The sequence below is a fragment of the Drosophila pseudoobscura genome, chromosome X, assembly GCF_009870125.1.
Source record: "Drosophila pseudoobscura strain MV-25-SWS-2005 chromosome X, UCI_Dpse_MV25, whole genome shotgun sequence".
Lineage (NCBI taxonomy): Eukaryota > Metazoa > Arthropoda > Insecta > Diptera > Drosophilidae > Drosophila > Drosophila pseudoobscura.
In genome coordinates, this window is record NC_046683.1 from 18,874,265 (window position 1) to 18,900,137 (window position 25,873).

At 39.7% G+C, this 25,873-nt stretch overlaps 3 protein-coding genes and 1 long non-coding RNA gene across 4 annotated transcripts; 2 read left to right on the forward strand and 2 right to left on the reverse strand.

The window, feature by feature from the left end:
* The first annotated feature begins 3,309 nt into the window (after nucleotides 1-3,309).
* On the forward strand, nucleotides 3,310-3,939 carry LOC6899401 (E3 ubiquitin-protein ligase COP1-like). The gene has a single exon (XM_002136091.1). The coding sequence runs from the start codon at nucleotides 3,310-3,312 to the stop codon at nucleotides 3,937-3,939; it is 630 nt and encodes a 209-aa protein (XP_002136127.1).
* A 4,167-nt stretch (nucleotides 3,940-8,106) lies between these two features.
* On the forward strand, nucleotides 8,107-9,325 carry LOC117185004 (E3 ubiquitin-protein ligase COP1-like). Its single transcript, XM_033384382.1, has 2 exons — nucleotides 8,107-8,277; nucleotides 8,353-9,325. Exon 2 carries the CDS (start codon nucleotides 8,657-8,659, stop codon nucleotides 9,284-9,286), a length of 630 nt encoding a protein of 209 aa, XP_033240273.1. The 5' UTR covers nucleotides 8,107-8,277; nucleotides 8,353-8,656; the 3' UTR covers nucleotides 9,287-9,325.
* Nucleotides 9,326-11,724: 2,399 nt separating this feature from the next.
* Nucleotides 11,725-12,372, reverse strand: LOC117185022 (uncharacterized). The gene is made up of 3 exons (XM_033384470.1): nucleotides 12,150-12,372; nucleotides 11,931-12,090; nucleotides 11,725-11,866 (listed from the first exon to the last, which is right to left on the reverse strand). The coding sequence occupies exons 1-3, from the start codon at nucleotides 12,369-12,371 to the stop codon at nucleotides 11,739-11,741; spliced, it is 510 nt and encodes a 169-aa protein (XP_033240361.1). The 5' UTR covers nucleotide 12,372; the 3' UTR covers nucleotides 11,725-11,738.
* An 11,738-nt stretch (nucleotides 12,373-24,110) lies between these two features.
* Nucleotides 24,111-25,036, reverse strand: LOC117184912 (uncharacterized). Its single transcript, XR_004470376.1, has 3 exons — nucleotides 24,767-25,036; nucleotides 24,506-24,702; nucleotides 24,111-24,380 (listed from the first exon to the last, which is right to left on the reverse strand). It is a non-coding gene; the product is annotated as an uncharacterized lncRNA (long non-coding RNA).
* Between the last annotated feature and the right edge of the window lie 837 nt (nucleotides 25,037-25,873).

The following is a 25,873-nucleotide window of genomic DNA, read 5'->3' on the forward strand; positions in this document are numbered from 1 at the left end:
CAGCTGCTGTGGAGAGCATGGAGGGAACAATGACTGCCCTTCTAACTGAAATGCGCACTTTACGGAGTATGATTTCTTTTAACTTGAAATATGAACTATGAACTAAATTGTACATTGGTTTTCAGATCAACAAAATACATCGATTCAACAAATGCCTGTGCTGGTTGAAGCAGTCGCAGAGCAGGCTGGTACTTTAAAAAGTCCAGTCAGTCGCAAAATGTTTCCCTGTTTTAACTTTTGGACTTTTCAGACACCACGAATCATGCGTCGAGGCTATAGTTTGGCCTCGAGGCCATGAGACTGAAGACTGGTGTTCCGAGTGTGGCACAGAAAGTGTGCCGATGATGCAGACCCGAAGGTTGGAAAAATTTGAGAAATAAGTCGCAAAATGAACTAAGCGCACGTCTTTTATAGGCTGCAGAGTCGCAGTAGCCATTCTGCTGCGTCGCTGCGACTGCGCATTCGTCTTATTTACTGGCGTCAATAAAGACTTCGGCTCTGGCGTTCGGGTACTGATGCGTCATCATGAGCCAAACAACGAGTACACACACAATAAGTTTCGACAAAAATGTGTGTTTGTATGCTTCTTTCGTTTTCAGAGATCTGATGCTGATGCTATTTGAATATTTGAATGTATGGGTGCACACGCATTCTCACGTACTTTGCGTGTGTTTGTTCTAGTATTGCTGCCCTCTAGTACCAGCTGGTCGTCTTATTTACCGGCGTCAATGAAGACTTCGGCTCTGGCGTTCGGGTACTGACGCGTCATCATGAGCCAAACGCAGAGAGAACATCTTTGCATGTGTTAGTACACACACAATATGTTTCGACAAAAATGTGTGTTTGTATGCTTCTTTCGTTTTCAGAGATATCTCTGAAAGAGGCAGAAAAAGTGGCAGAAAACGTGGAAGAAAAAGAAATTCTGATAGAAGAGGAGGAATTCATCTATGAGAATCGCAAAACTCAGCCAAATGAATCGTCATTAAATGACAAACTTAGGCAGTGGTCTATGAAGCATAGGCCAACGCGTGAATGTGCACTTGATTTAGTAGGTATTTTGAAAGCGGAAAAGTATTTCCAGTCGGTATATTTTTAGGGAAAAGTAAGCCCCATAGCTGTGAAGAGTTTTTAGCAAAATTTTGTCTAGAATTTAAAGCGTTAAGGAATGGCAGGCTCACCATTTGTGGCAGAGATATAAATATAGTTATTAGGGCAGTAGTTTGCGATGCTCCAGCAAGAGCGTTTATTAGCGGCACGCCAGGACACACATCTCATCATGGCTGTGCAAAATGTACACAAATAGCTAGAAAGGTAGACCGAATTTTGACTTATAGTACTACCTCAGGAGCTTTAATTACTAATGAAGATTTTGCGCTTAGACGATATCCTTGTCACCATAGCAGCCAATATTTAAATTGTAGGTCAATATTAGAAGAAATTGATATTTCCATGGTGACACAGATTTGATTAGATTGTATGCATTTGGTAGAGTTAGGAGTGATGCGTAAGATTTTGTTAAGGTTTGTAAATAATAAGCTGGTCGTAAAAAGTTCGACAGAATCAAAGAAACGCATTTCAGATAAGCTAGTGTTGCTAAAAAAGTTCATTCCGAGAGAGTTTGCGCGTAAGCCTAGGTCTTTAGATGAATTGTGTAATTGGAAGGCCACGGAGTTTAGACAATTTTTGCTGTACACGGGAATTATTGCCTTCAAAAACGAAGTCAGTGATGACCTTTATTATAAATTCCTTTTATTGCATTGCACATATAGAATGCTTTGCAGCTCTAAAATTCGTGAATACAATAAAGAAAATTGTCAACGAATTTTAGATCTCTTTGTGCACAATTTTCCAATTGTATTCGGTGAAAACAGCGTGTCTAGTAAAAGCCTAGTAAAATTCTTGAACAAATATTTAGAAAAATTTTTGAAGACAGGATAGAAAAAAAAGTTCACAGAAATCCTAAGATAGTGGGTAGTAAGTGTTATGTTAAGTGTTATTTTGTCAGTAAAGGAACCAGATAATTTTTTTTATATTAACGGAAATATTCCAATTATGGTGAAAGGGTTTTCTGAAGAAGAGGGAGGGGCAATTATAGGGCAAAGGCTTTCAAATATTAGGAGCTTCTATGAGGAACCTATAACCTCAATCGGATTAGGAATTGTTTTAGTAGATAATGAATTCATAGAATTAGAGGAGAGATTTCAATTTCTAGATTTGCAAAGTACAGCCGTAGGTTTACCTTATGAGGGAATTATTTTAGTCATTCCATTGCTTCATCATTGTATTTAAAATTTAATATATATTCACTACCTAAAATTAGCAGATTTTACTGGGGGTGTTTAGTCCGTAGGCGTGTTTTTCAACATGAATCGGGCAAAAAAACTATATATATATGTACATATATATCTGTGCAGATTTTAGACAAAAATATTGTAAATCACTTATTTTAGAAGGATGGCATCACCGCGAAAAATTTTACGCTATTCTATGCAAAGCAATGGTAAGTATATTTTAAAATATTTCTTAATAAACAAAAAAGCTAATACGATTTTTCCAGAAAATGAGAAAGGTAAAACCTGCTCCGACGTTTTAGAGGAGCTCAAAAAAACGACGGGTAAATAGAAACTTTGTTTCCAATGAATAGTGGAATGAAAACATCTAAATAACTATTTAGATACTTTTAGAAACTCTGCAACAGAAGAATGCAGTTATTCGTGGTAAGACTAATAAAGATTAATAGAAAAATATTTTTATAATCAAATTAATTAACAACATTGTTTTTAGATCAATGGAATGCAGTGATCCAAATTTTAGCGGATCAAACTGTTTTAATAAAGCAGCTGGAAAAGGAGAAGGGGGAATTCCCTATAAAACGTGAGGAAGAGCTTGTTGAACTGGAAGAAAAAATAAAATTAAATAGGGACATTTATGTAAGTATATCTAAACTCTAAATTTTATGACTTTTTTCTCTGTCTTATCTTTATATTTTAATGTTTCACTTACAGATAACACCAATGAAATCGATTCTCAAGCCAGCTGGCGTTTTGAGCGGCTTAAACTTTATTTTGAGTGAGGTATTTTGTGTTGGCCGGACTCCGTTCTGGTATTTTTCAGGGTTGTAATAATAGTTTTGCTATCGATTGTTCCTGGTAAAATTTTTCTGAATTATGTGAATATTCGAATTGTTGTGCCATAAGTCCGATTTCATTGCACATTACGACCCATTGCGTGTCAGACACTCCACGCTCTATTTCGGTGACCCTTGATTTTGGACATCGCAATTTAAATGTAAATATTAATATAGACAGTATGAGCAGCGAGAATTTGCAGGTTAGCTCTAGCACCGGAACCAGCACACAATCTTCGCAATCTACCCCGAATGCTTCAGTCTCCAGCAACATATCCGATGGAGAGAACTCGGGCTCAAGGGCTGCTCCCCCCATGGTGACTGCTGGAGGAATTCTAAATCGCATCGTTTCGGGAATTAGGTCTGCGTACCTTGAGATACTAGTCCGGATACCAATGGTGGTGCCCCGTAATAATCGCTCCGATTCAACATCGAATCGTGCTCCAGAGGCGGCGATTGGCTTGCGCACTCCCAACTCCCTCTCAACAGACAGGATTAGGGCCCCATCTACCAGTCGGCGTCGCCGCCACGCCAGCACCAATACCGCTACCACAGGTCCCACTGCATCGGATGCCGAAGTCAGCGGTCCGTCGAGACCGAAGCGCCAGCGCACCGACTCAAACGAGTCCTTGGAAGAAACCTACAATTGCCCCATTTGTTTCGAGAGCGTATCGAGCCGAGATCCAGTGGCCACCAAATGCGGACACGTTTTCTGCCGCCAATGCATTCGCACTGTCATACGCCGCTTTCACAAGTGTCCCGTGTGCAGGATGCGCTCGACCCTGAGGCAGCTTAAATCTATTACTATGTAGACCTGTCCTTCAAGTCATCCCAAGATCCTCCCTACAGCAACAAATCCTGGCGTTTACCGAAATTACCCGAAGTTCGCAAATGTTGTGTCAGAATCAAAAGATTGAAGCTAATAAACTCGAGCTCTGTCTCTGGAGAGGCCACTGATCGTCCAAAAGCAGAATTGTAGGTCTTATTTCAACGGCATCCATTTTTAGATAGAAATTCCGTAGTGTTAGGAGATTTTAATTTATGCCTTCGTTCCCTTTCAGGTTGCTGTAAGAAAATTTATGAATTCCTTTCAGAAAGGAATTGTAGGTCATTGTTAGATTTGAACTCGTCCACAACCAATTGCGATACGCATATTGACTGGGCGTTTTCAAACATTTCCGATAGCAGGGCCACCGCGCGCACCTTTGAGACTATCTATAGTTATCATAGTGGAATTTTAGTTAATGTTAGAGAGGCAGAAGACTAAACTTTTTTGGTAATCAGGCATTAGTGTAAATATTTAATATTTTGTATTATTTAGCCGTATTCTGAATTATATTAATTCTTTAATCTTTACCTTTGTTAAACCTTTTTCATTTTTATCCGTTTTATTATTTTGTTAATTAAGTTTAGGTTGAAATAGTTTTATTATTAATCATTTCTATGTATGTATATAGGTATTCTTGTTAGTTTAGATATTTTTTATAAAGGATTGGAATCCTTTTTTTAATTTTTGGGGAATATGGAGCTTAAAAATGCTTTTAAAAGCAGCTCAAGTCGACTCGTAGGTCCCCAAGATTATATTTTGGCTAGAGTGACCCCATTGCATCGTGATGGCCTCCCCGTGGTGTTCCCTGGGTACCAATTTAATGTATTAAATTGGGAGCTAATTCGAGCGGCGTTTATGTATAAAATATATTTTATAACTTACATACATGTATGTAGATCATAAGCTCACGTATATACTGACTGAGTACCGGGTATAAAGTAGAGCCGCGGCCTTTGCCGCGGCTCACAACGTTCCCCCTCGTTTAAAAATTATCTTTGAAACTCTATTAAAATTTCAAAAGGAGGTTTTTAGTCCGTAGGCACGCTAAGCACTCGTGCTATGCATGAATCGGGCATGCCCTTCACAACGGTGTGAAAAAAAAAACAAAAAAATAGAGTTTTAAAGATTCCTTCATAATTTAATTTTTTGTATTCACATTTCATCAGAAAATAAAAATGTCTGAAAGTCCTTCGCGAAAAATTAAACGTCTCACTTTCACCACAAGTGGTAAGTCTCTAAATATATATTTAAAAATTAAAGTACACCGAAATTATCAAAATTTTACATTTCAGAGAACAAACCAAATTGTAATTGTGCTAGTTTGGTGACGGCTGCTGTGGAGCGCATGGAGGGAACAATGACGGCTGCTGTGGAGAGCATGGAGGGAACAATGACTGCCCTTCTAACTGAAATGCGCACTTTACGGAGTATGATTTCTTTTAACTTGAAATATGAACTATGAACTAAATTGTACATTGGTTTTCAGATCAACAAAATACATCGATTCAACAAATGCCTGTGCTGGTTGAAGCAGTCGCAGAGCAGGCTGGTACTTTAAAAAGTCCAGTCAGTCGCAAAATGTTTCCCTGTTTTAACTTTTGGACTTTTCAGACACCACGAATCATGCGTCGAGGCTATAGTTTGGCCTCGAGGCCATGAGACTGAAGACTGGTGTTCCGAGTGTGGCACAGAAAGTGTGCCGATGATGCAGACCCGAAGGTTGGAAAAATTTGAGAAAAAAGTCGCAAAATGAACTAAGCGCACGTCTTTTATAGGCTGCAGAGTCGCAGTAGCCATTCTGCTGCGTCGCTGCGTCGCTGCGACTGCGCATTCATCTTATTTACTAGCGTCAATAAAGACTTCGGCTCTGGCGTTCGGGTACTGATGCGTCATCATGAGCCAAACAACGAGTACACACACAATAAGTTTCGACAAAAATGTGTGTTTGTATGCTTCTTTCGTTTTCAGAGATCTGATGCTGATGCTATTTGAATATTTGAATGTATGGGTGCACACGCATTCTCACGTACTTTGCGTGTGTTTGTTCTAGTATTGCTGCCCTCTAGTACCAGCTGGTCGTCTTATTTACCGGCGTCAATGAAGACTTCGGCTCTGGCGTTCGGGTACTGACGCGTCATCATGAGCCAAACGCAGAGAGAACATCTTTGCATGTGTTAGTACACACACAATATGTTTCGACAAAAATGTGTGTTTGTATGCTTCTTTCGTTTTCAGAGATATCTCTGAAAGAGGCAGAAAAAGTGGCAGAAAACGTGGAAGAAAAAGAAATTCTGATAGAAGAGGAGGAATTCATCTATGAGAATCGCAAAACTCAGCCAAATGAATCGTCATTAAATGACAAACTTAGGCAGTGGTCTATGAAGCATAGGCCAACGCGTGAATGTGCACTTGATTTAGTAGGTATTTTGAAAGCGGAAAAGTATTTCCAGTCGGTATATTTTTAGGGAAAAGTAAGCCCCATAGCTGTGAAGAGTTTTTAGCAAAATTTTGTCTAGAATTTAAAGCGTTAAGGAATGGCAGGCTCACCATTTGTGGCAGAGATATAAATATAGTTATTAGGGCAGTAGTTTGCGATGCTCCAGCAAGAGCGTTTATAAGCGGCACGCCAGGACACACATCTCGTCATGGCTGTGCAAAATGTACACAAATAGCTAGAAAGGTAGACCGAATTTTGACTTATAGTACTACCTCAGGAGCTTTAATTACTAATGAAGATTTTGCGCTTAGACGATATCCTTGTCACCATAGCAGCCAATATTTAAATTGTAGGTCAATATTAGAAGAAATTGATATTTCCATGGTGACACAGATTCCATTAGATTGTATGCATTTGGTAGAGTTAGGAGTGATGCGTAAGATTTTGTTAAGGTTTGTAAATAATAAGCTGGTCGTAAAAAGTTCGACAGAATCAAAGAAACGCATTTCAGATAAGCTAGTGTTCCTAAAAAAGTTCATTCCGCGAGAGTTTGCGCGTAAGCCTAGGTCTTTAGATGAATTGTGTAATTGGAAGGCCACGGAGTTTAGACAATTTTTGCTGTACACGGGAATTATTGCCTTCAAAAACGAAGTCAGTGATGACCTTTATTATAAATTCCTTTTATTACATTGCACATATAGAATGCTTTGCAGCTCTAAAATTCGTGAATACAATAAAGAAAATTGTCAACGAATTTTAGATCTCTTTGTGCACAATTTTCCAATTGTATTCGGTGAAAACAGCGTGTCTAGTAAAAGCCTAGTAAAATTCTTGAACAAATATTTAGAAAAATTTTTGAAGACAGGATAGAAAAAAAAGTTCACAGAAATCGTAAGATAGTGGGTAGTAAGTGTTATTTTAATAATTTTTTTGTCAGTAAAGGAACCAGATAATTTTTTTTTATATTAACGGAAATATTCCAATTATGGTGAAAGGGTTTTCTGAAGAAGAGGGAGGGGCAATTATAGGGCAAAGGCTTTCAAATATTAGGAGCTTCTATGAGGAACCTATAACCTCAATCGGATTAGGAATTGTTTTAGTAGATAATGAATTCATAGAATTAGAGGAGAGATTTCAATTTCTAGATTTGCAAAGTACAGCCGTAGGTTTACCTTATGAGGGAATTATTTTAGTCATTCCATTGCTTCATCATTGTATTTAAAATTTAATATATATTCACTACCTAAAATTAGCAGATTTTACTGGGGGTGTTTAGTCCGTAGGCGTGTTTTTCAACATGAATCGGGCAAAAAAACTATATATATATGTACATATATATCTGTGCAGATTTTAGACAAAAATATTGTAAATCACTTATTTTAGAAGGATGGCATCACCGCGAAAAATTTTACGCTATTCTATGCAAAGCAATGGTAAGTATATTTTAAAATATTTCTTAATAAACAAAAAAGCTAATACGATTTTTCCAGAAAATGAGAAAGGTAAAACCTGCTCCGACGTTTTAGAGGAGCTCAAAAAAACGACGGGTAAATAGAAACTTTGTTTCCAATGAATAGTGGAATGAAAACATCTAAATAACTATTTAGATACTTTTAGAAACTCTGCAACAGAAGAATGCAGTTATTCGTGGTAAGACTAATAAAGATTAATAGAAAAATATTTTTATAATCAAATTAATTAACAACATTGTTTTTAGATCAATGGAATGCAGTGATCCAAATTTTAGCGGATCAAACTGTTTTAATAAAGCAGCTGGTAAAGGAGAAGGGGGAATTGAATCCCATTCGGGGACAGTTCCCTATAAAACGTGAGGAAGAGCTTGTTGAACTGGAAGAAAAAATAAAATTAAATAGGGACATTTATGTAAGTATATCTAAACTCTAAATTTTATGACTTTTTTCTCTGTCTTATCTTTATATTTTAATGTTTCACTTACAGATAACACCAATGAAATCGATTCTCAAGCCAGCTGGCGTTTTGAGCGGCTTAAACTTTATTTTGAGTGAGGTATTTTGTGTTGGCCGGACTCCGTTCTGGTATTTTTCAGGGTTGTAATAATAGTTTTGCTATCGATTGTTCCTGGTAAAATTTTTCTGAATTATGTGAATATTCGAATTGTTGTGCCATAAGTCCGATTTCATTGCACATTACGACCCATTGCGTGTCAGACACTCCACGCTCTATTTCGGTGACCCTTGATTTTGGACATCGCAATTTAAATGTAAATATTAATATAGACAGTATGAGCAGCGAGAATTTGCAGGTTAGCTCTAGCACCGGAACCAGCACACAATCTTCGCAATCTACCCCGAATGCTTCAGTCTCCAGCAACATATCCGATGGAGAGAACTCGGGCTCAAGGGCTGCTCCCCCCATGGTGACTGCTGGAGGAATTCTAAATCGCATCGTTTCGGGAATTAGGTCTGCGTACCTTGAGATACTAGTCCGGATACCAATGGTGGTGCCCCGTAATAATCGCTCCGATTCAACATCGAATCGTGCTCCAGAGGCGGCGATTGGCTTGCGCACTCCCAACTCCCTCTCAATAGACAGGATTAGGGCCCCATCTACCAGTCGGCGTCGCCGCCACGCCAGCACCAATACCGCTACCACAGGTCCCACTGCATCGGATGCCGAAGTCAGCGGTCCGTCGAGACCGAAGCGCCAGCGCACCGACTCAAACGAGTCCTTGGAAGAAACCTACAATTGCCCCATTTGTTTCGAGAGCGTATCGAGCCGAGATCCAGTGGCCACCAAATGCGGACACGTTTTCTGCCGCCAATGCATTCGCACTGTCATACGCCGCTTTCACAAGTGTCCCGTGTGCAGGATGCGCTCGACCCTGAGGCAGCTTAAATCTATTACTATGTAGACCTGTCCTTCAAGTCATCCCAAGATCCTCCCTACAGCAACAAATCCTGGCGTTTACCGAAATTACCCGAAGTTCGCAAATGTTGTGTCAGGATCAAAAGATTGAAGCTAATAAACTCGAGCTCTGTCACTGGAGAGGCCACTGATCGTCCAAAAGCAGAATTTGAGGTCTTATTTCAACGGCATCCATTTTTAGATAGAAATTCCGTAGTGTTAGGAGATTTTAATTTATGCCTTCGTTCCCTTTCAGGTTGCTGTAAGAAAATTTATGAATTCCTTTCAGAAAGGAATTGTAGGTCATTGTTAGATTTGAACTCGTCCACAAGCAATTGCGATACGCATATTGACTGGGCGTTTTCAAACATTTCCGATAGCAGGGCCACCGCGCGCACCTTTGAGACTATCTATAGTTATCATAGTGGAATTTTAGTTAATGTTAGAGAGGCAGAAGACTAAACTTTTTTGGTAATCAGGCATTAGTGTAAATATTTAATATTTTGTATTATTTAGCCGTATTCTGAATTATATTAATTCTTTAATCTTTACCTTTGTTAAACCTTTTTCATTTTTATCCGTTTTATTATTTTGTTAATTAAGTTTAGGTTGAAATAGTTTTATTATTAATCATTTCTATGTATGTATATAGGTATTCTTGTTAGTTTAGATATTTTTTATAAAGGATTGGAATCCTTTTTTTAATTTTTGGGGAATATGGAGCTTAAAAATGCTTTTAAAAGCAGCTCAAGTCGACTCGTAGGTCCCCAAGATATTTTGGCTAGAGTGACCCCATTGCATCGTGATGGCCTCCCCGTGGTGTTCCCTGGGTACCAATTTAATGTATTAAATTGGGAGCTAATTCGAGCGGCGTTTATGTATAAAATATATTTTATAACTTACATACATGTATGTAGATCATAAGCTCACGTATATACTGACTGAGTACCGGGTATAACGTAGAGCCGCGGCCTTTGCCGCGGCTCACAACGCTCCCCCTCGTTTAAAAATTATCTTTGAAACTCTATTAAAATTTCAAAAGGAGGTTTTTAGTCCGTAGGCACGCTAAGCACTCGTGCTATGCATGAATCGGGCATGCCCTTCACAACGGTGTGAAAAAAAAACAAAAAAATAGAATTTTAAAGATTCCTTCATAATTTAATTTTTTGTATTCACATTTCATCAGAAAATAAAAATGTCTGAAAGTCCTTCGCGAAAAATTAAACGTCTCACTTTCACCACAAGTGGTAAGTCTTTAATTTTTAAATATATATTTAAAGTAGACCGAAATCATCAAAATTTTACATTTCAGAGAACAAACCAAATTGTAATTGTGCTAGTTTGGTGACGGCTGCTGTGGAGCGCATGAAGGCCTCAGTGACGGCTGCTGCGGAGCGCATGGAGGGAACAATGACTGCCCTTCTAACTGAAATGCGCACTTTACGGAGTATGATTTCTTTTAACTTGAAATATGAACTATGAACTAAATTGTACATTGGTTTTCAGATCAACAAAATACATCGATTCAACAAATGCCTGTGCTGGTTGAAGCAGTCGCAGAGCAGGCTGGTACTTTAAAAAGTCCAGTCAGTCGCAAAATGTTTCCCTGTTTTAACTTTTGGACTTTTCAGACACCACGAATCATGCGTCGAGGCTATAGTTTGGCCTCGAGGCCATGAGACTGAAGACTGGTGTTCAGAGTGTGCCGATGATGCAGACCCGAAGGTTGGAAAAATTTGAGAAATAAGTCGCAAAATGAACTAAGCGCACGTCTTTTATAGGCTGCAGAGTCGCAGTAGCCATTCTGCTGCGTCGCTGCGTCGCTGCGACTGCGCATTCGTCTTATTTACTAGCGTCAATAAAGACTTCGGCTCTGGCGTTCGGGTACTGATGCGTCATCATGAGCCAAACAACGAGTACACACACAATAAGTTTCGACAAAAATGTGTGTTTGTATGCTTCTTTCGTTTTCAGAGATCTGATGCTGATGCTATTTGAATATTTGAATGTATGGGTGCACACGCATTCTCACGTACTTTGCGTGTGTTTGTTCTAGTATTGCTGACCTCTAGTACCGCTTAAGCGGAACTTAGCCGTGTAAAACTATCGAATTGAGATCCGAAAACGATACGAAAATGAATCACTAGTCGCTCAGTTTTTGGCAGTGAAAGTTTCATTTTCGGTAGCTCAAAAGCGGATCTTTTGCGAGCCTTTTATGATATCTCTTGCGGGCCTTTTGCGAGCCGTTTATGATATCTCTTGCGGGTCTTTTGCGAGCCGTTTATGAAATCTCTTGCGAGCCTTTTGCAATATCGTTTGCGAGCCCTTTATGATATCTTTTGCGAACGGAAAGTAATATGAAAAGGAACGCACAATTTTTTTTTGTTTTTTATAATTTTTAATTTAATTTTAATTAATTTTAATTTTTAATTTTGGTTGTACATAAATAGATTAAAAAATTATATTTGTGAATTCAAATTAATTTGTTTTTTCTCCTTCGACACTCTGTCCTGGGCGTACTGTAAAAGTTTTTGCGTTACTCGGTCGAAATCGGCGTCTTCTAATGAAAATCTTTCCTTAAATCCCGCTGTAAACAAATAATCATGTTTATTATATTACAATATACATATTAATTTGAAAATAATACTTACTACGGATGGCTAGAGTAACCCGCAAGCCCCTAATGCACTTTTTCTCCTCTGTGCCCCGCCAAGAGCACTGTCGTGCGACCTCGTCGGACACAATTGTGCGCCAAGAACTCCGAATCCATTTGTCGAATGCTTTCTCGCCCGACATCATTAACTCTGCGATCTGTACAGAATTATTTTTGAATATATTTTTAGCTCGTGAGTTTCACGCAAAACACTTACCACATTTTTGAAGAAACTTTCTTCCTGCAAGTTATGCTCGAAATGATCCAATTCTTCTATGGTTTTGAGCGGTTGGCAAGGCAGAACTACTTTGGGTTTGCGGATCTCACCACAAACCTTCGCCTTAATGGAGCCAATTTCTGAACGATGAGCCACTATTTCCGCTGTGTTTCGGTCCAGTTTATTAATCAGGATGTCCAATTTTTGGTCCAGTTTATTCATTTTTCCTATGATAGCTGTAATTAGAAATAATTTTTGAACATTTATTTGGGCAGATGAAGAAATTTTCTTACATGACTGCTGGGTGTCTGGAACATACTCATTTAGTTGTGCAATATTTCCAGAATCCATGTTAAATAAGTTGGTATAATGGTTCATCCTTTCTGGAATTAGTGAATTAATGGAAAATAAATGTGCACATCAGTATCTAATATGTGAATGATTTTTCCGGAAATTGTTTCTATTGGATGCTGCACTACATTTAAGTCGTAATTAATATTCTTTGAAGAAAATATGCCGACAAGGGTAGAGTCTATTGGGAAAATAAAAAAAAGGTTCAAGATCAACAACTAATCGGCTATGCAACGTACTATTTTGAATGTCACAAATTTTAAATATTTTGTATGAAGTGCTATCTTTAATATAGTAAAAACTATTTGATTCTTTCAAATCGAAAAATAAATCGTTGTAGGAAATTTTATTTGTGACATTTTTAAAATCTAATGTTTTCGTTTTAGGTACAACTTTCAAAATACTTCGCTCTACTATACGATTATACAATTGCTCTATTACAAAATCGGAATTTTTTACCATATTTTTCAACAATCCTAGAAAATTTTCAAATGGAAAAGAGCTTATTGTCTCTAAAGAGCCGAAGGCTAGGGACTGTGTGCTTAAATGTGTTAGGCAATGAAAATTAAATGTAAGCATGGAAAATATATATAATGAGGGAATTTGTTTTACAAAATCATTGAGTAAACTGGAAGCAAGTGAATTTTTGGTGATAAAATATTCTTTATGAAGAAGAAGTCGTATTCCTAGGCTGAGCAATAAAAAGTGATGATAGCGGGCTGTGTCTAAAGAGTTTTTCAAAACAATGGGTCCAGTATACAACAAAAATGTTCGGAATTCTGTGGCCTTAAATCTTTCAAGATCATCAAGGGATCTTGGCTTTCTATTAAGTTCTCTAGGTATAAACTTTCGAAACGATATCAATTTGGAACTTATTAAGTTGATAGTATGCCGATCCAAAGAAAATTGGTGTCCTTTAACCCTTACTAATGCCACTAGTAATGTTTTCATAATGCCAAGACAAACTACATGCATATAATCAAAGGGAAACTGATTGACCATATCAATTGGCAAGTTTTCTAAAACTAATTTCTCCTGTAAGTTGTGATGTTTTGGCTGTAAGCGATTTCTGAAACTATAATCTGTTCGAGGTACGTTCTCCGACACTTTAAAAACTATTCGCCTTTGAAAGCATTCGCCCTTTTGAGTGCATTTGTTGCAAGAATAAAATCCAGAGTGATGTTTAACACCCAAAATATATGCACGAGCCGGTGCATCGCAAACAATGGATCTAATGCTAATATGAAGCTTTCTACTTTGAAAAATTATGCCATCCTCAATCAATTCTAATAACTCGTTTACAAATTCTTCTAAGTAAATATTGGGATCGCTGGGCTTGGAATTCCCTACATATATCCCAGCTACAAGAATTGGCTTTGTGCCATTGACATTAATTAAAATGGGCCAGGCTTGTTTAAGTGAACTTTTATATAATGGAAGTCCGTCCACATATTTAAGCTAACGTTTGCAGATTCATACAAAAAACTACTAAGAAAATCAGTTAGCGCGTCTTTTACACCGTAGTGCACACAGCTTCCTGGAGCCACAGTCCTTTTAATAACCCCACGTGGCATGCATTTCAAAGTTCGAACATCTCGTGGTAGCCCTGGAATTTTTTCGGACAAAAGCTGGAGCAAATCATTAGCTGGTCTCTTGCTAATATTATTTTCGGACATCCACTGACCTAGGCGCACATTAAAACTGGTTGATTCGAAATTCTGAACTAAAACATTTGAAAAATCATTACATGGCTCTGGAAAACTAAAGTCTGCTGCATTTTCTTCAATAATATTAATGTTCGATGTACTTTTATTGATATGCTTCGATTCGCAAATATATTTCCTGCTTTTACGCTTAAATGGCATTTTTTATTAATATTAGTACTCCCCTGTGTATAGTTCCAGTCAGTTCCAGCGAAAATTGTTATACATATTCGTTGACGCAAGTCACCTGATGCACAAGAAGATGGCTAGAAAAAAATATATGTATGTATACACAGAATGTGTAGATTGTTGTCTTTTTGGGGTCTTATACTGCTCCCAAACTCAAATTTTGTGCACTATACTATTAAATAAATAATAATTTACTTACCGATTTTTCGTTTTTTTCACAATTTTTTTGATTTTACTCCACGTTTACGTCCTTCTGCTGCGGTTTTTAATCACAAAATAACACCAAAGACTATACAATACCAATGAGCGACCAAAAAGCTGTTCCATGGCGGGTTCTAACATTAGAACCCAAAAGGCACGAGGGAGCGCGCGGGGTTTCAATTCCCTTTTCGACTGTACTTCGTCTCTACCGCGACCCCGCTGCCCATCGGTTTCGTCTGTTCGGCAATTCTAGACTCTCGAGCCTCAGCACCGTCAAAGCGGTGGTCGCACTCATACAATTTTTTTACTATTTCGGCTGAGTCCCCACTGTGCCGCGCCAAAGACATCACCGACCACGCTGCCCTACGGTTTCGGCACGCAGACGATTCATATTTTGTTTTTGTATTCTTTCTCTCGAGACACACCGACTCGACGCTGACCGGGCAGCAGTAATTTTGAAAACCCTCATGCAATATACGAATGTAATAAACTTTACTATTTATGTGCATATGTATGTACATAAGATATTTTATAATTGAATTAGAAAATGTATGGGTATTGTCCATGAGAGTATTCAAGGTGCGACCCGCATCTAAATTTGTACTTTGCAGATTCCCGTCGGAAAGCGCGCGATTGACAATTGATTTGAAATATATGTAAAACCAATTCCATTTATATTTATGCATATTTATTTAAGTATATATATATATTTTCTTATATTGTATATTTAGATATGTACATCATTGTTTTAGTTATAATAAACAAAAATATAAATATAATATAATATAAATATAAACAAAACGTCGAGAACCGACGGCGTTTGCATAATTTGTATAATTTATAATCAACCTGCTTAAGATAAGGAAATAAATGTGCAATTATATTATTATACATATATAGTCGAGAATAAATAATCAACCTGTTTAAAATAAGGAAATAAATGTGTAATTATATTATTGTAATATTTTATATTTTGTGGTATAAATCAAACAAATAACAGCTTTTATTTTGTTTCCCGCGCCCTAGTGTACCATACCCCCACCCCCTGCCCATTCTTCGTTTATTTTGTGGCGGTAGGTCAGTCCATCGAAAGACCCGAAACAAGAACCAAACTCAAATTTCAGTTCTAGTGGCCAGCAATACTAAACACACACACGCAAAGTACGTGAGAATGCATGTGCACCCATACACTAAAACATGCTGGTGGCAAAACAGATCAGACCTGAGAGAGTTCAAAAAATCTGAAAAAACATACAATCACATATTTTTGTCGAAACATATTGCGTGTGTACTAACACATGCAAAGATGTTCTCTCTGCGCTCTATCTCTCATGATGACGTCACTCTGGGGTACGGATAGCGCAAGTCGGTGTGTGACAATTTCGTTGTATGAACTGGCACATCTATATACTGTATGGTTAGTGGTGACACTTTCGTTGTATGAACTGGCACATCTATATACTGTATGGTTAGTGACAAGAGGCTGCGTGCCTTGTATATGTATATTTTTCAATAATTCTTGAAGTCGGAAAAATATTCGACTATTTCAAAAGTTCATCAAAGACTCTATTTCAGACAAAGATATTGAACAAAAAGTGGTCAAGAACTGGTCCTTGAGCATGCATATCGACTCAGTACTCTTTTAAAGTTCTCAACGAATTATAAATGAATTGCGTTGCTTTTATGCCTTCTGTAAGGCAATACATATTAACCCTAACCAACCCCATATTAGCCCTTACCGATACTAACCCTAACCGATCCCGAAAATATACTGCGATAAGTTTTATGCGATATTATTCTGCGATATGATACTGCGATAAGTCGGAGGAGGATTTGGAAGATCGACAAGAAGAGAGAAAAGACTTGAAATAAAGAAGTTAATAAAAACTAAACGAAGAACTGCGCCACACTTCTAACAAATCAATTGATACAAGTGGATAGAACTCTCACTATTGAAGAGTGTAAGGATATGATGTTATCGTTTTTCGCTGATGACAAGGAGAACATAGACCTGTCGGCGACTTGTTCAAATAAATGCGAGGAGTTTTTAGCTGATTTTATCGAACCACTTTCAGGACAGTCCGACGAAGAAGTCTTGACAAGGGAAATAGTGGCGTAATCCAATATACGAGTATACTTATGAAAGACGACTTCAATGTTTTTCAATGGTGGAATGAAAACCAATCGCAGCTGTGAATGTTTTTTTTTTTTTCTTTTTTTTTTTTTTTTTTTGGGATTTAAGTTACCAAACTACCCGTGAGTAGCGTGGGATTATTTGGCCGCCCGCCTTTTGAAGGTGGAAATTGCCAAGTCAAAGAATAGAAGATGTTGGAGTACTGTTTATAGCTTTACATCAGTTTTGTTTTTAGGAACCACGGTTTGGATGATGTTGAGGGGAAAAGCGAGCAGTAACCTCGGTGCTTGATACTAGCAAACTCGGCGTATTCTCTCTCCCATTCTGCTTTTAAGATTCTGTGTATTTCGCACATAGCGTCTTTAAGGTTCCATTTAACCACTGTGTATTTTCCTCGTCTGTGGGCTTCTTTGGCTGCTGCGTCGACTGAAGTGTTCTGAGGGATGTTAGCGTGTCCGGGAATGTAGTGAACCTCTACAGTTCTTAGATGTGGATTTTTTTGGATCTTTTCTCTGATTTTGTAGGCGATAGAGTTATCCTGAATGATCTTCGCCAGAATGAGGGCCCCGTTTCTGCTGTCTGTCAGGAGCGCCACACGAGGAAAATTGTACAAAATAGCATGGTCCAATGCCTTCTCGATAGCAAGGAGCTCGGCGGACAACGAGGAAAGGGTTTTGTGCGTGTAATAGCTATCTAAAAAACCTGTCCTATTGTGCAGGAAAGCGGCGCTGGAATGCCCATCTGCGACTGACCCATCCGTGTAATAGATTTCAAAACCCCCCTTTGTCAGCTGACTTCTTTTCCCCGTGGAGCAGCATGATACCTGCCTGGTCTATAGCGTGCTTGTTGGGTGCAGAGCCCTTGAAAAATTCTAAGTCGGAGCTAATTTTATTGAAAAATGAAGCTGTGTTCTCGAAAACCTCAACTCTATCTATAATGCTGCCAAACTCCCCATATGCCTTAGCGTAGCCCGTGTTTAAATCCCTATTTGCTGACACTGTTTCACTTGCTGGGAGATTAAATGCAAACACCTTAACCAACTCTTTCGCCGCCAGGAATCTCATCCTGTAGTCCGGGGGAAGTTCTCCTGCCATGTGATATATGATAGGAACGGGAGTGCAGATTATCAGACCCAGCGACTTTCTGAGGTGATGGTTGCAGTGGGATTTGATTTTGGCCAAGGCAGATTTGGACAGGTTGCAGAATGATGAGCACGCGTACTCTAGCCTACTTCTGACTACTTCTGAATGCCTTGTAAAATATAAGCCCTCTTTTGGGGCTGATACCATAGTGACACCCGCTGAGTAATCTGAGAAACGCACAATTTCTGTTCGATTCCGAGATGGCCAGATCAATGTGACCAGAGGCTGAGTTGTTTGCTGAGATAGTCCTGCCTAGATATTTGATCTGCTCTACTTGTCTGATTTCAGCTCCCTGATGCGAGATATTTAGCGCAGTTCTACGATTGTTGAAGTAAATCACTTTAGACTTCGCCGGATTGAATGACAGGTTTTGCCTATTGCATTTTTCCTCGAACTTATCTATACTGTCTTCCAGCACCCGTTTCGCAATGGATACGTCTTTATGGAAACAAACTATGAAAAAGTCATCAGCATACTGAAACAGTAAGCAGTTATGACTGTTAATATCATGTAGTTCGGCTGTGTAAAGGTTAAAAAGGGTTGCGCTGAGACAGCTACCCTGGCAAACACCTCTGTTCACCTCTACCTCGCTTGTGCCCTTTATGAGGATTCGTTTGTTAAGGAAGCTGGAGATCCAAGCCGTGAGGCTTGTATTGAACCGCATATCCCTCATCCTGTGCTCGAGTGTGTCCACTCTTACGCAGTCGAACGCTCTTTGTAAATCCAGGCAGGCTGCGACAACCTGATAACCCCTCGCCTTCAGCGCCAGAACTTTGTTGATAAGGTCGTTGATGCAAAGAGCCGTGGACCTGTTTCTCCTGAAGGCATAGGACCTGTTCGGCAGCAGGTCACAGTTTGCTATGTGCTCGTCCAGCTTCAACTTTATCAACCCCTCTATGGATTTGAACAGCGTGTTAATCAAACAAATCGGCCTATGGTTTTGGAAGGAAGTAGGGTCTGCATTCTTCTTGGGGATGGGTACCACTTTTATCCTGCGCCAGACTTCAGGGATGACGCCACTCAGCCATACTTTATTTATAATTCCAAAAATGTCTTGTTTTTTCCCACTTGGTAGCTTTTGAAGCATCCTGAACGAGATGCCATCAGGGCCTCTAGCCGAATTGGGGTTCCTGGTTTTTAGGAAGGCCAGGAATTCTTCCAGTTCCAGGGGTTCCGGGTCGTCTGGTCCTAACAAAGGGGCAGGAATTTTCTTAGGGGGCCTACTGTTTGACGTGGATGGGGTTGCTTTAACCATATTGAGAAAGTTTTTGTCATCTTCGTTCGTCCATTTGTTCCCTACATTTTTAATATGACCGAATTTTTTGATGTTCTTCACCCTGCTCCACATAGAGGGCGATGCGGAGACCTCTTCTATAAACTTGGAAAAGTTGCGCTTTCTAAGATTTTTTACGTGATTTTGTAGATTTTTGTCAGCTTCTAAGGTTGCTCTGGCATCAGCCCATTTTTTGGTGAGGTAGAATTTTTGCCTGCAAGCGTTTCTCACGCGAAAAAGTTTTTCCGTTTCCTCGTTCCACCATTTCTTAGCAACGTACTTGTTCTTGCTTGGGAATGTGACCGTGTTTTTTAAGGTCAGGGATTTCACTTTTTCGTTGAGCTCCTCCAGATTTGAGAAATCACTTGCACCCAGAATCCGGGCTATTCTGTTGTGAAGGATCTTCTTGCCTTGGAGGGGGACATTTAGGCCTTGCACTGATAATACAATTGGGAAGTGGTTGCTGTTCGTAATTTTTGTTTTGAGGACTTGCCAGTTAATAGTTCCATTTCTGTAGTTCGAAAAAGAAAGGTCAGGAACGGAGAATTGAGATGGGCTCCTGGAGAAGGTTGGCGAACCGTCGTTTAGGCAGATAAATCCGGCCTCCCGGGTGGAATTCTCAATGCTGCGACGCTTGCGATGACAGATCGGACTTCCCCAGATAGAAGACCTAGCGTTGAAGTCCCCGCCCACTATTGAGGGTATGTCAAGCGAAGCCGCGAATTCGAAAAACTTTTTTTGTGCCCGATTTAAACTGTGAAACTGTTGTTGATGGCGGTGCATATATGCTAAAAATATTGAAATTGCTCTTGAGGTTTAATGTTTTTATTCCTAAAGTTTCCAAGTCGTTCTCTATTTTTAAAATGCTGAATTGAATGTTTTTCCTGGCGAGGATGCCAACCCCGCCGTAGCCGTCCTCTCTGGGCCTGCAGAAAAAGTTATAGTCTAAAATGCTGCAGTCCGCGTTGTTCAACACCCAAATCTCTGAGAGGATGGCAATATCTATTGCGTTCTTGTCTAGGAACATTGAGAGGAGCTGTTTTTGTTGTTGTGCGTCAGACTTTGAATATTTAGCTGAAGAATCTTCATTGTTGGATGTTTTGAGAACCAACTGCCATCCCTTGGGCAATCTGACGCCTATCTAGTTCTGCGTTGGAAGCATTGACAAATTCTCTAATTATACCCGGTACTCGAAGAGTATAGGGGTATATTAGATTTGTGGTAAAAGTGGATGTGTGTAACGTCCAGAAGGAATCGTTTCCCACCCCAAACGAAACAAAAAAATCACTGCTACAAAAATGTTTTGTTGGATCCAGATGTTCTGGATCCAGACTTCTGTGATATGTCACTGCTCCAAAAATATTTCAAAACTTCGCCCCGCCCATATGCCCGTATGTCTATTTGGAAAACATCAATTGAATTGTCCGTTTGTTCCGCATGCTTCTCTGCCCCACTCGGAAAAGAGTTCTCTCAACTGTCTGTTCACATCCTTACACATTTACATATGGATGCAAGTGTCTTAATTAACAAGATGACGTCATAACCACACTTGCTGTCTTTCGGCGATTATCATACGCCACCTTATTCGTGCATTCACCATGTAAGACTCTTTCCGCATGCTTTGACTCCGTTCTCTCTTTCTTGAGTGACTCACTCGTAAAAAGACCGCGAAATCTCAATAGGCCGTTTTTCGGTGGGACCAGTTGATATCGAGCCAGGCAGAGCGATAGACTTTTTACCGATTATCGATTTCGAATTAAACCCATTCAAACTAGTTTAGCTTTTAACTTATTAAATAAAAGTAGTGCTTGCTTATTAAGGTATAGGACCTTAGTTTTTCTGCGCCGATCGTTAGTTAGAAACTAATAAAAGTTTCTAACTTTCGTCGTTGCTTCGCGCGCTTTTCGGTGCCTCTGCTGGCGTCACTGGAGGCTGAGGCCGGACGTCGCTGCCTGCATAGCGGCTGAGGACGGACGTCGCTGCTGCTCTCGCCAGGGGACGTCGCTGCCACCGATTGCTGACGCTTTGGGAAGTTAAAAGTTAATTTACATTAATTATAAATAATATTATATAATATATATATATATTATTAATTAATATTATTTATTATATTTCATTATTAGTTATATTATTATTATTTTCTATATTGTATATATAATATAATATAACAATATATTACATACTCTCTTATATATATATATATATTATATTCAAACTAACTATATATATATATATATATTATATATTATTTTATATTATATTATATATTATTATAATTATTATTATTATTATATACATATATATATTATATATTTACTATATAGTTTTTCTTATTTTTTTTATTTAATTATATTTTACATACCTTTCATCATGCCTCGTAAGAATAAGATATCTGCTTTGCAGCTGTCTCAGAGACGCAAATTAAGATACAGATCTAATAGAGATAGAAATTCAGAAAATTTAGAAAATTTAGAAATTGTTGAAAATGTAATAGATGCAGACCCTGAGTTTGTTGAACCAGTTAGAAACCAAGAGCTAGAGACGGAGGGACCAAATCAAGAGACTGCTTGGCAGGTTTCCGGTGTAGGTCATGAAGAGCAGGCAGCCATCCCTGGTGAACAGGTAGAGAATACTGTAGGCAATAGTGATGGCATAAATGAACAGAATAAACGACAAGTGTCCGTGCGTCAGTCCGTACGTTTACGGAACCAACATGTAGAGAATATAGAAGAAAGAGTAGAATTGAGAACACGACAGGGGCAAGAGGTCAACACTGAGCGTCGGTTCAAACGCAGAAGGAGCCAAAGGTATAGGGCTACAGAGCAAGCACAAAATACCGCAGAACATGTACTGAGACGAACAGACTCTAGCATTAGACGTCAGGAGCAAGTGGCCGATACTGCTCGTCGGTCTAGACGAAGACAAGACTCGGGCTATAGGGCGCGTGAGCAAGAACACAATACAGGAGAGCATATAGTTAGAAGAACAGACGCACAGATTAGACACGAGGAGCAAGTGGCCGATACTGTGCGTCGGTCCAGACGGAGACAGGACCCTGACTATAGGACAAGAGAGCAGGAGCAGAATACTGTAGAACATATAGTTAGAAGAACAGACGCACAGATTAGACACGAGGAGCAAGTGGCCGATACTGTGCGTCGGTCCAGACGGAGACAGGACCCTGACTATAGGACAAGAGAGCAGGAACAGAACACTGTAGAACATATAGTTAGAAGAACAGACGCACAGATTAGACACGAGGAGCAAGTGGTCAATACTGTGCGTCGGTCCAGACGTAGACAGGACTTGGACTACAGGACAAGAGAGCAGGAACAGAGCACTGTAGAACATATAGTTAGAAGAACAGACGCACAGATTAGACACGAGGAGCAAGTGGCCGATACTGTGCGTCGGTCCAGACGGAGACAGGACCCTGACTATAGGACAAGAGAGCAGGAACAGAACACTGTAGAACATATAGTTAGAAGAACAGACGCACAGATTAGACACGAGGAGCAAGTGGCCGATACTGTGCGTCGGTCCAGACGGAGACAAGACCCTGACTATAGGACAAGAGAGCAGGAACAGAACACTGTAGAACATATAGTTAGAAGAACAGACGTACAGATTAGACATGAGGAGCAAGTGGTCAATACTGTGCGTCGGTCCAGACGTAGACAGGACTTGGACTATAGGACAAGAGAGCAGGAACAGAACACTGTAGAACATATAGTTAGAAGAACAGACGCACAGATTAGACACGAGGAGCAAGTGGCCGATACTGTGCGTCGGTCCAGACGGAGACAGGACCCTGACTATAGGACAAGAGAGCAGGAACAGAACACTGTAGAACATATAGTTAGAAGAACAGACGTACAGATTAGACACGAGGAGCAAGTGGCCGATACTGTGCGTCGGTCCAGACGGAGAGAGGACCCTGACTATAGGACAAGAGAGCAGGAGCAGAACACTGTAGAACATATAGTTAGAAGAACAGACGCACAGATTAGACACGAGGAGCAAGTGGCCGATACTGTGCGTCGGTCCAGACGGAGACAGGACCCTGACTATAGGACAAGAGAGCAGGAACAGAACACTGTAGACAAATATAGTTAGAAGAACAGACGCACAGATTAGACACGAGGAGCAAGTGGCCGATACTGTGCGTCGGTCCAGACGTCGACAGGACTTGGACTATAGGACAAGAGAGAAAGAACGGAATACAGAAAGGCGACAACGCATACGTTTAAATAATGAAAGGAGACGTATGTTAGAAAGAGAGCAGGATAGAGTTCGCAGGGTACAAGAAAGGACCTTAGTAGATCGTAGGCGTATCTCGCGAGCGCGAGACACTCTGGCACGCCAAGCTGCTCGTGCCGCAGCACGACAGTTAGAAATTGACGCTGCCAGAACGGCTAGTCAAAGAGTTAGCCAATATAGGAGCGATAGCAGCAATAGAGTTGAGCAAAATTTAAGAAACGCCTCCCGAATGCAGCAGGAACGAGCAAATATCTCCCAGGAAGATAGGGCTCAGATAGAACCCAGAATCAGGCTTAGTGGCCTAGAAGCTCTGAAAGTAGTTTCTAACAGGAATGTAAAGCTGGGTCCTGATCAGGTTTGCCTTTCTTGCAAAGGCCTGTGGTTCCCCAAACAAATTTGTAAGATTCCTCGCGTCCTTTTAGAAAGTGATTGCGAGTTTAGTGGTGAAATTTTCGCTCTTGAAAGCCTTTTAGAATTCCCTTCTGATTGCCCAACATTAAAATTCTGCAGAACATGTCATAGCAACATTAAAAGGCGTATAAAGCCTAAGCTTTTCTTCAATGAATTAGATTTCCCCATGCTGCCCGATTGCTTAAAGGGGCTTACTCCATTAGAGGAACGACTGATTTCTCCTCGACTTCCATTTATGATAATTAAGCCTATATTGCCTGGGGGGCGAGGTCAAAATGCCATTAAAGGGGCAGTGGTAAACCTCCCTATTTCGGTAAGCGATATCGTGAAGGAGCTTCCACGAGCTTTCCATGAAGCACAGGTAATTCAGCTCCACCTCAAACGCAGAAAAGAGTATCTTCATGCTTTCATGGCTGAAACCATTAGACCTTCCAAAATTTTTGAAGCACTTCGTTATTTAGTTACCACAGATTTGTATAAAAAGCATAATGTTGTAGTTAACGAGCAATGGATCTCTGGTTTCACATCCGATATTGTTCCATTCGTAGCATCTCAAGCAGACGCAGCCTTTTTAGAAAGTATGCAAAATAGAGATAGGAATGTAGATACGGAGCCGGCCCATCCCGACGAGGAAGTAGAAGCCGAAGAGCTCAACCCTGGAGGTCAGGAAACTCTGCTTGAAAACAACATACCATTTGATGATAGGATTATCAAAATCGCACCAGGTCAAGGCCAACGACCTCTCGACATGATTCTAGACATTGACTCGGAAGAGTTATCCTTTCCCACAATTTATGCAGGCGTCAAAAGACAATCTTCGCAAAGTTTTACAACCATTGTTAGATCAGAGCTTCGAAATGTAGATAGGAGAGGTTGTAGAACTGACAAACTATTCTTCAATTATAAGAAGTTAGAACTCATTAAGATTCGAAATAATATTTCAATCTGCTTACGTAAGCGGAGCACTTCCAGTGCAGTAACGGCAGCTAACGCTCTTAATGAGAATTTCATAGGGGGGCTTATTAACCACGATGAGGGATATAGGGTTCTTCGCGATATTCGATCGTCTCCGGCTCACTGGGAGGATGAAAAGAAGAAGGTTATGGCCATGATTCGTCAGTTCGGCCTGCCGACTTTTTTCATTACTCTGTCTGCTGCTGAAACGCGGTGGCCAGAGTTGCTTGTTTTGCTCAAAAAAAACGTAGATAGGGAGATCATTAGCGAAGAAGAAGCAGTGAATCTACCCTACACCGAAAAGGAGCGTCTTATCAGGGCAGATCCAGTTACTTGTGCTAGGTATTTCGATTATAGGTATCGCGAGATTTTAAAAGTTATGAGGAATCGGGAGGGCATTTTCGGGGAAAACTTCGTCATCAAATATTATTGGCGTGTTGAATTCCAACAAAGAGGTTCCCCCCATATTCACGGCATGTTTTGGCTGAAAGATGCCCCAGCAGTGGACTGACAGAGTCAATTTCAACAGTTATAGCCTTCATTAACAAACATATTACAGTAGATGCCACAGACTCTGAATTAGCTCCGTATGTTGAATACCAAAAGCATCGGCATAAGGACATGTCATGTCTTAAAAAAGCCAATAAAAGTGGAAAAAAAGTTTGTAGATTCGGTATTCCATACCCTCCAATGCCCCAAACGGAGATATTGAGTCCACTGCCGGAGGAAACTCCAAACCTTGATTTTCACCAAGGAAATTTTAAGAAAATTCAAGACCTACTGAATTCTGATCAATCCTCTGATATGATTGATCACTTGAGCATATTTGAGAACTTTCTTTCGCACGAACAAGTGAGCCTCAATTACGAGGACTACAAATATGCAATTTCTTCTGGTTTAAAGAAACCACACATTTTTCTAAAAAGGTCATTTGCTGAAATTTGCATTAATGCTTATAATAAACACATCATTTCAATGCAAAGGGCCAATATGGATATCCAATACATTTTGGACCCTTATGCATGCTGTAGCTATATAATAAATTATATAAATAAAACCCAAAGGGGTATTTCAAAGCTTATGCGCGAGGCGGCAAAAGAAGTTCA

Excerpts from the sequence above, each read along its gene's own strand:
- LOC6899401 (XM_002136091.1), top strand. The coding sequence starts at position 3,310 with ATGAGCAGCGAGAATTTGCAGGTTAGCTCTAGCACCGGAACCAGCACA.
- LOC117185004 (XM_033384382.1), top strand. The coding sequence starts at position 8,657 with ATGAGCAGCGAGAATTTGCAGGTTAGCTCTAGCACCGGAACCAGCACA.
- LOC117185022 (XM_033384470.1), bottom strand. The coding sequence starts at position 12,371 with ATGAATAAACTGGACCAAAAATTGGACATCCTGATTAATAAACTGGAC. Across the intron at positions 12,091-12,149 it reads AAAGTTTCTTCAAAAATGTG|ATCGCAGAGTTAATGATGTC; the intron begins GTAAGTGTTTTG and ends AATTCTGTACAG. Across the intron at positions 11,867-11,930 it reads GGTTACTCTAGCCATCCGTA|CGGGATTTAAGGAAAGATTT; the intron begins GTAAGTATTATT and ends ATTTGTTTACAG.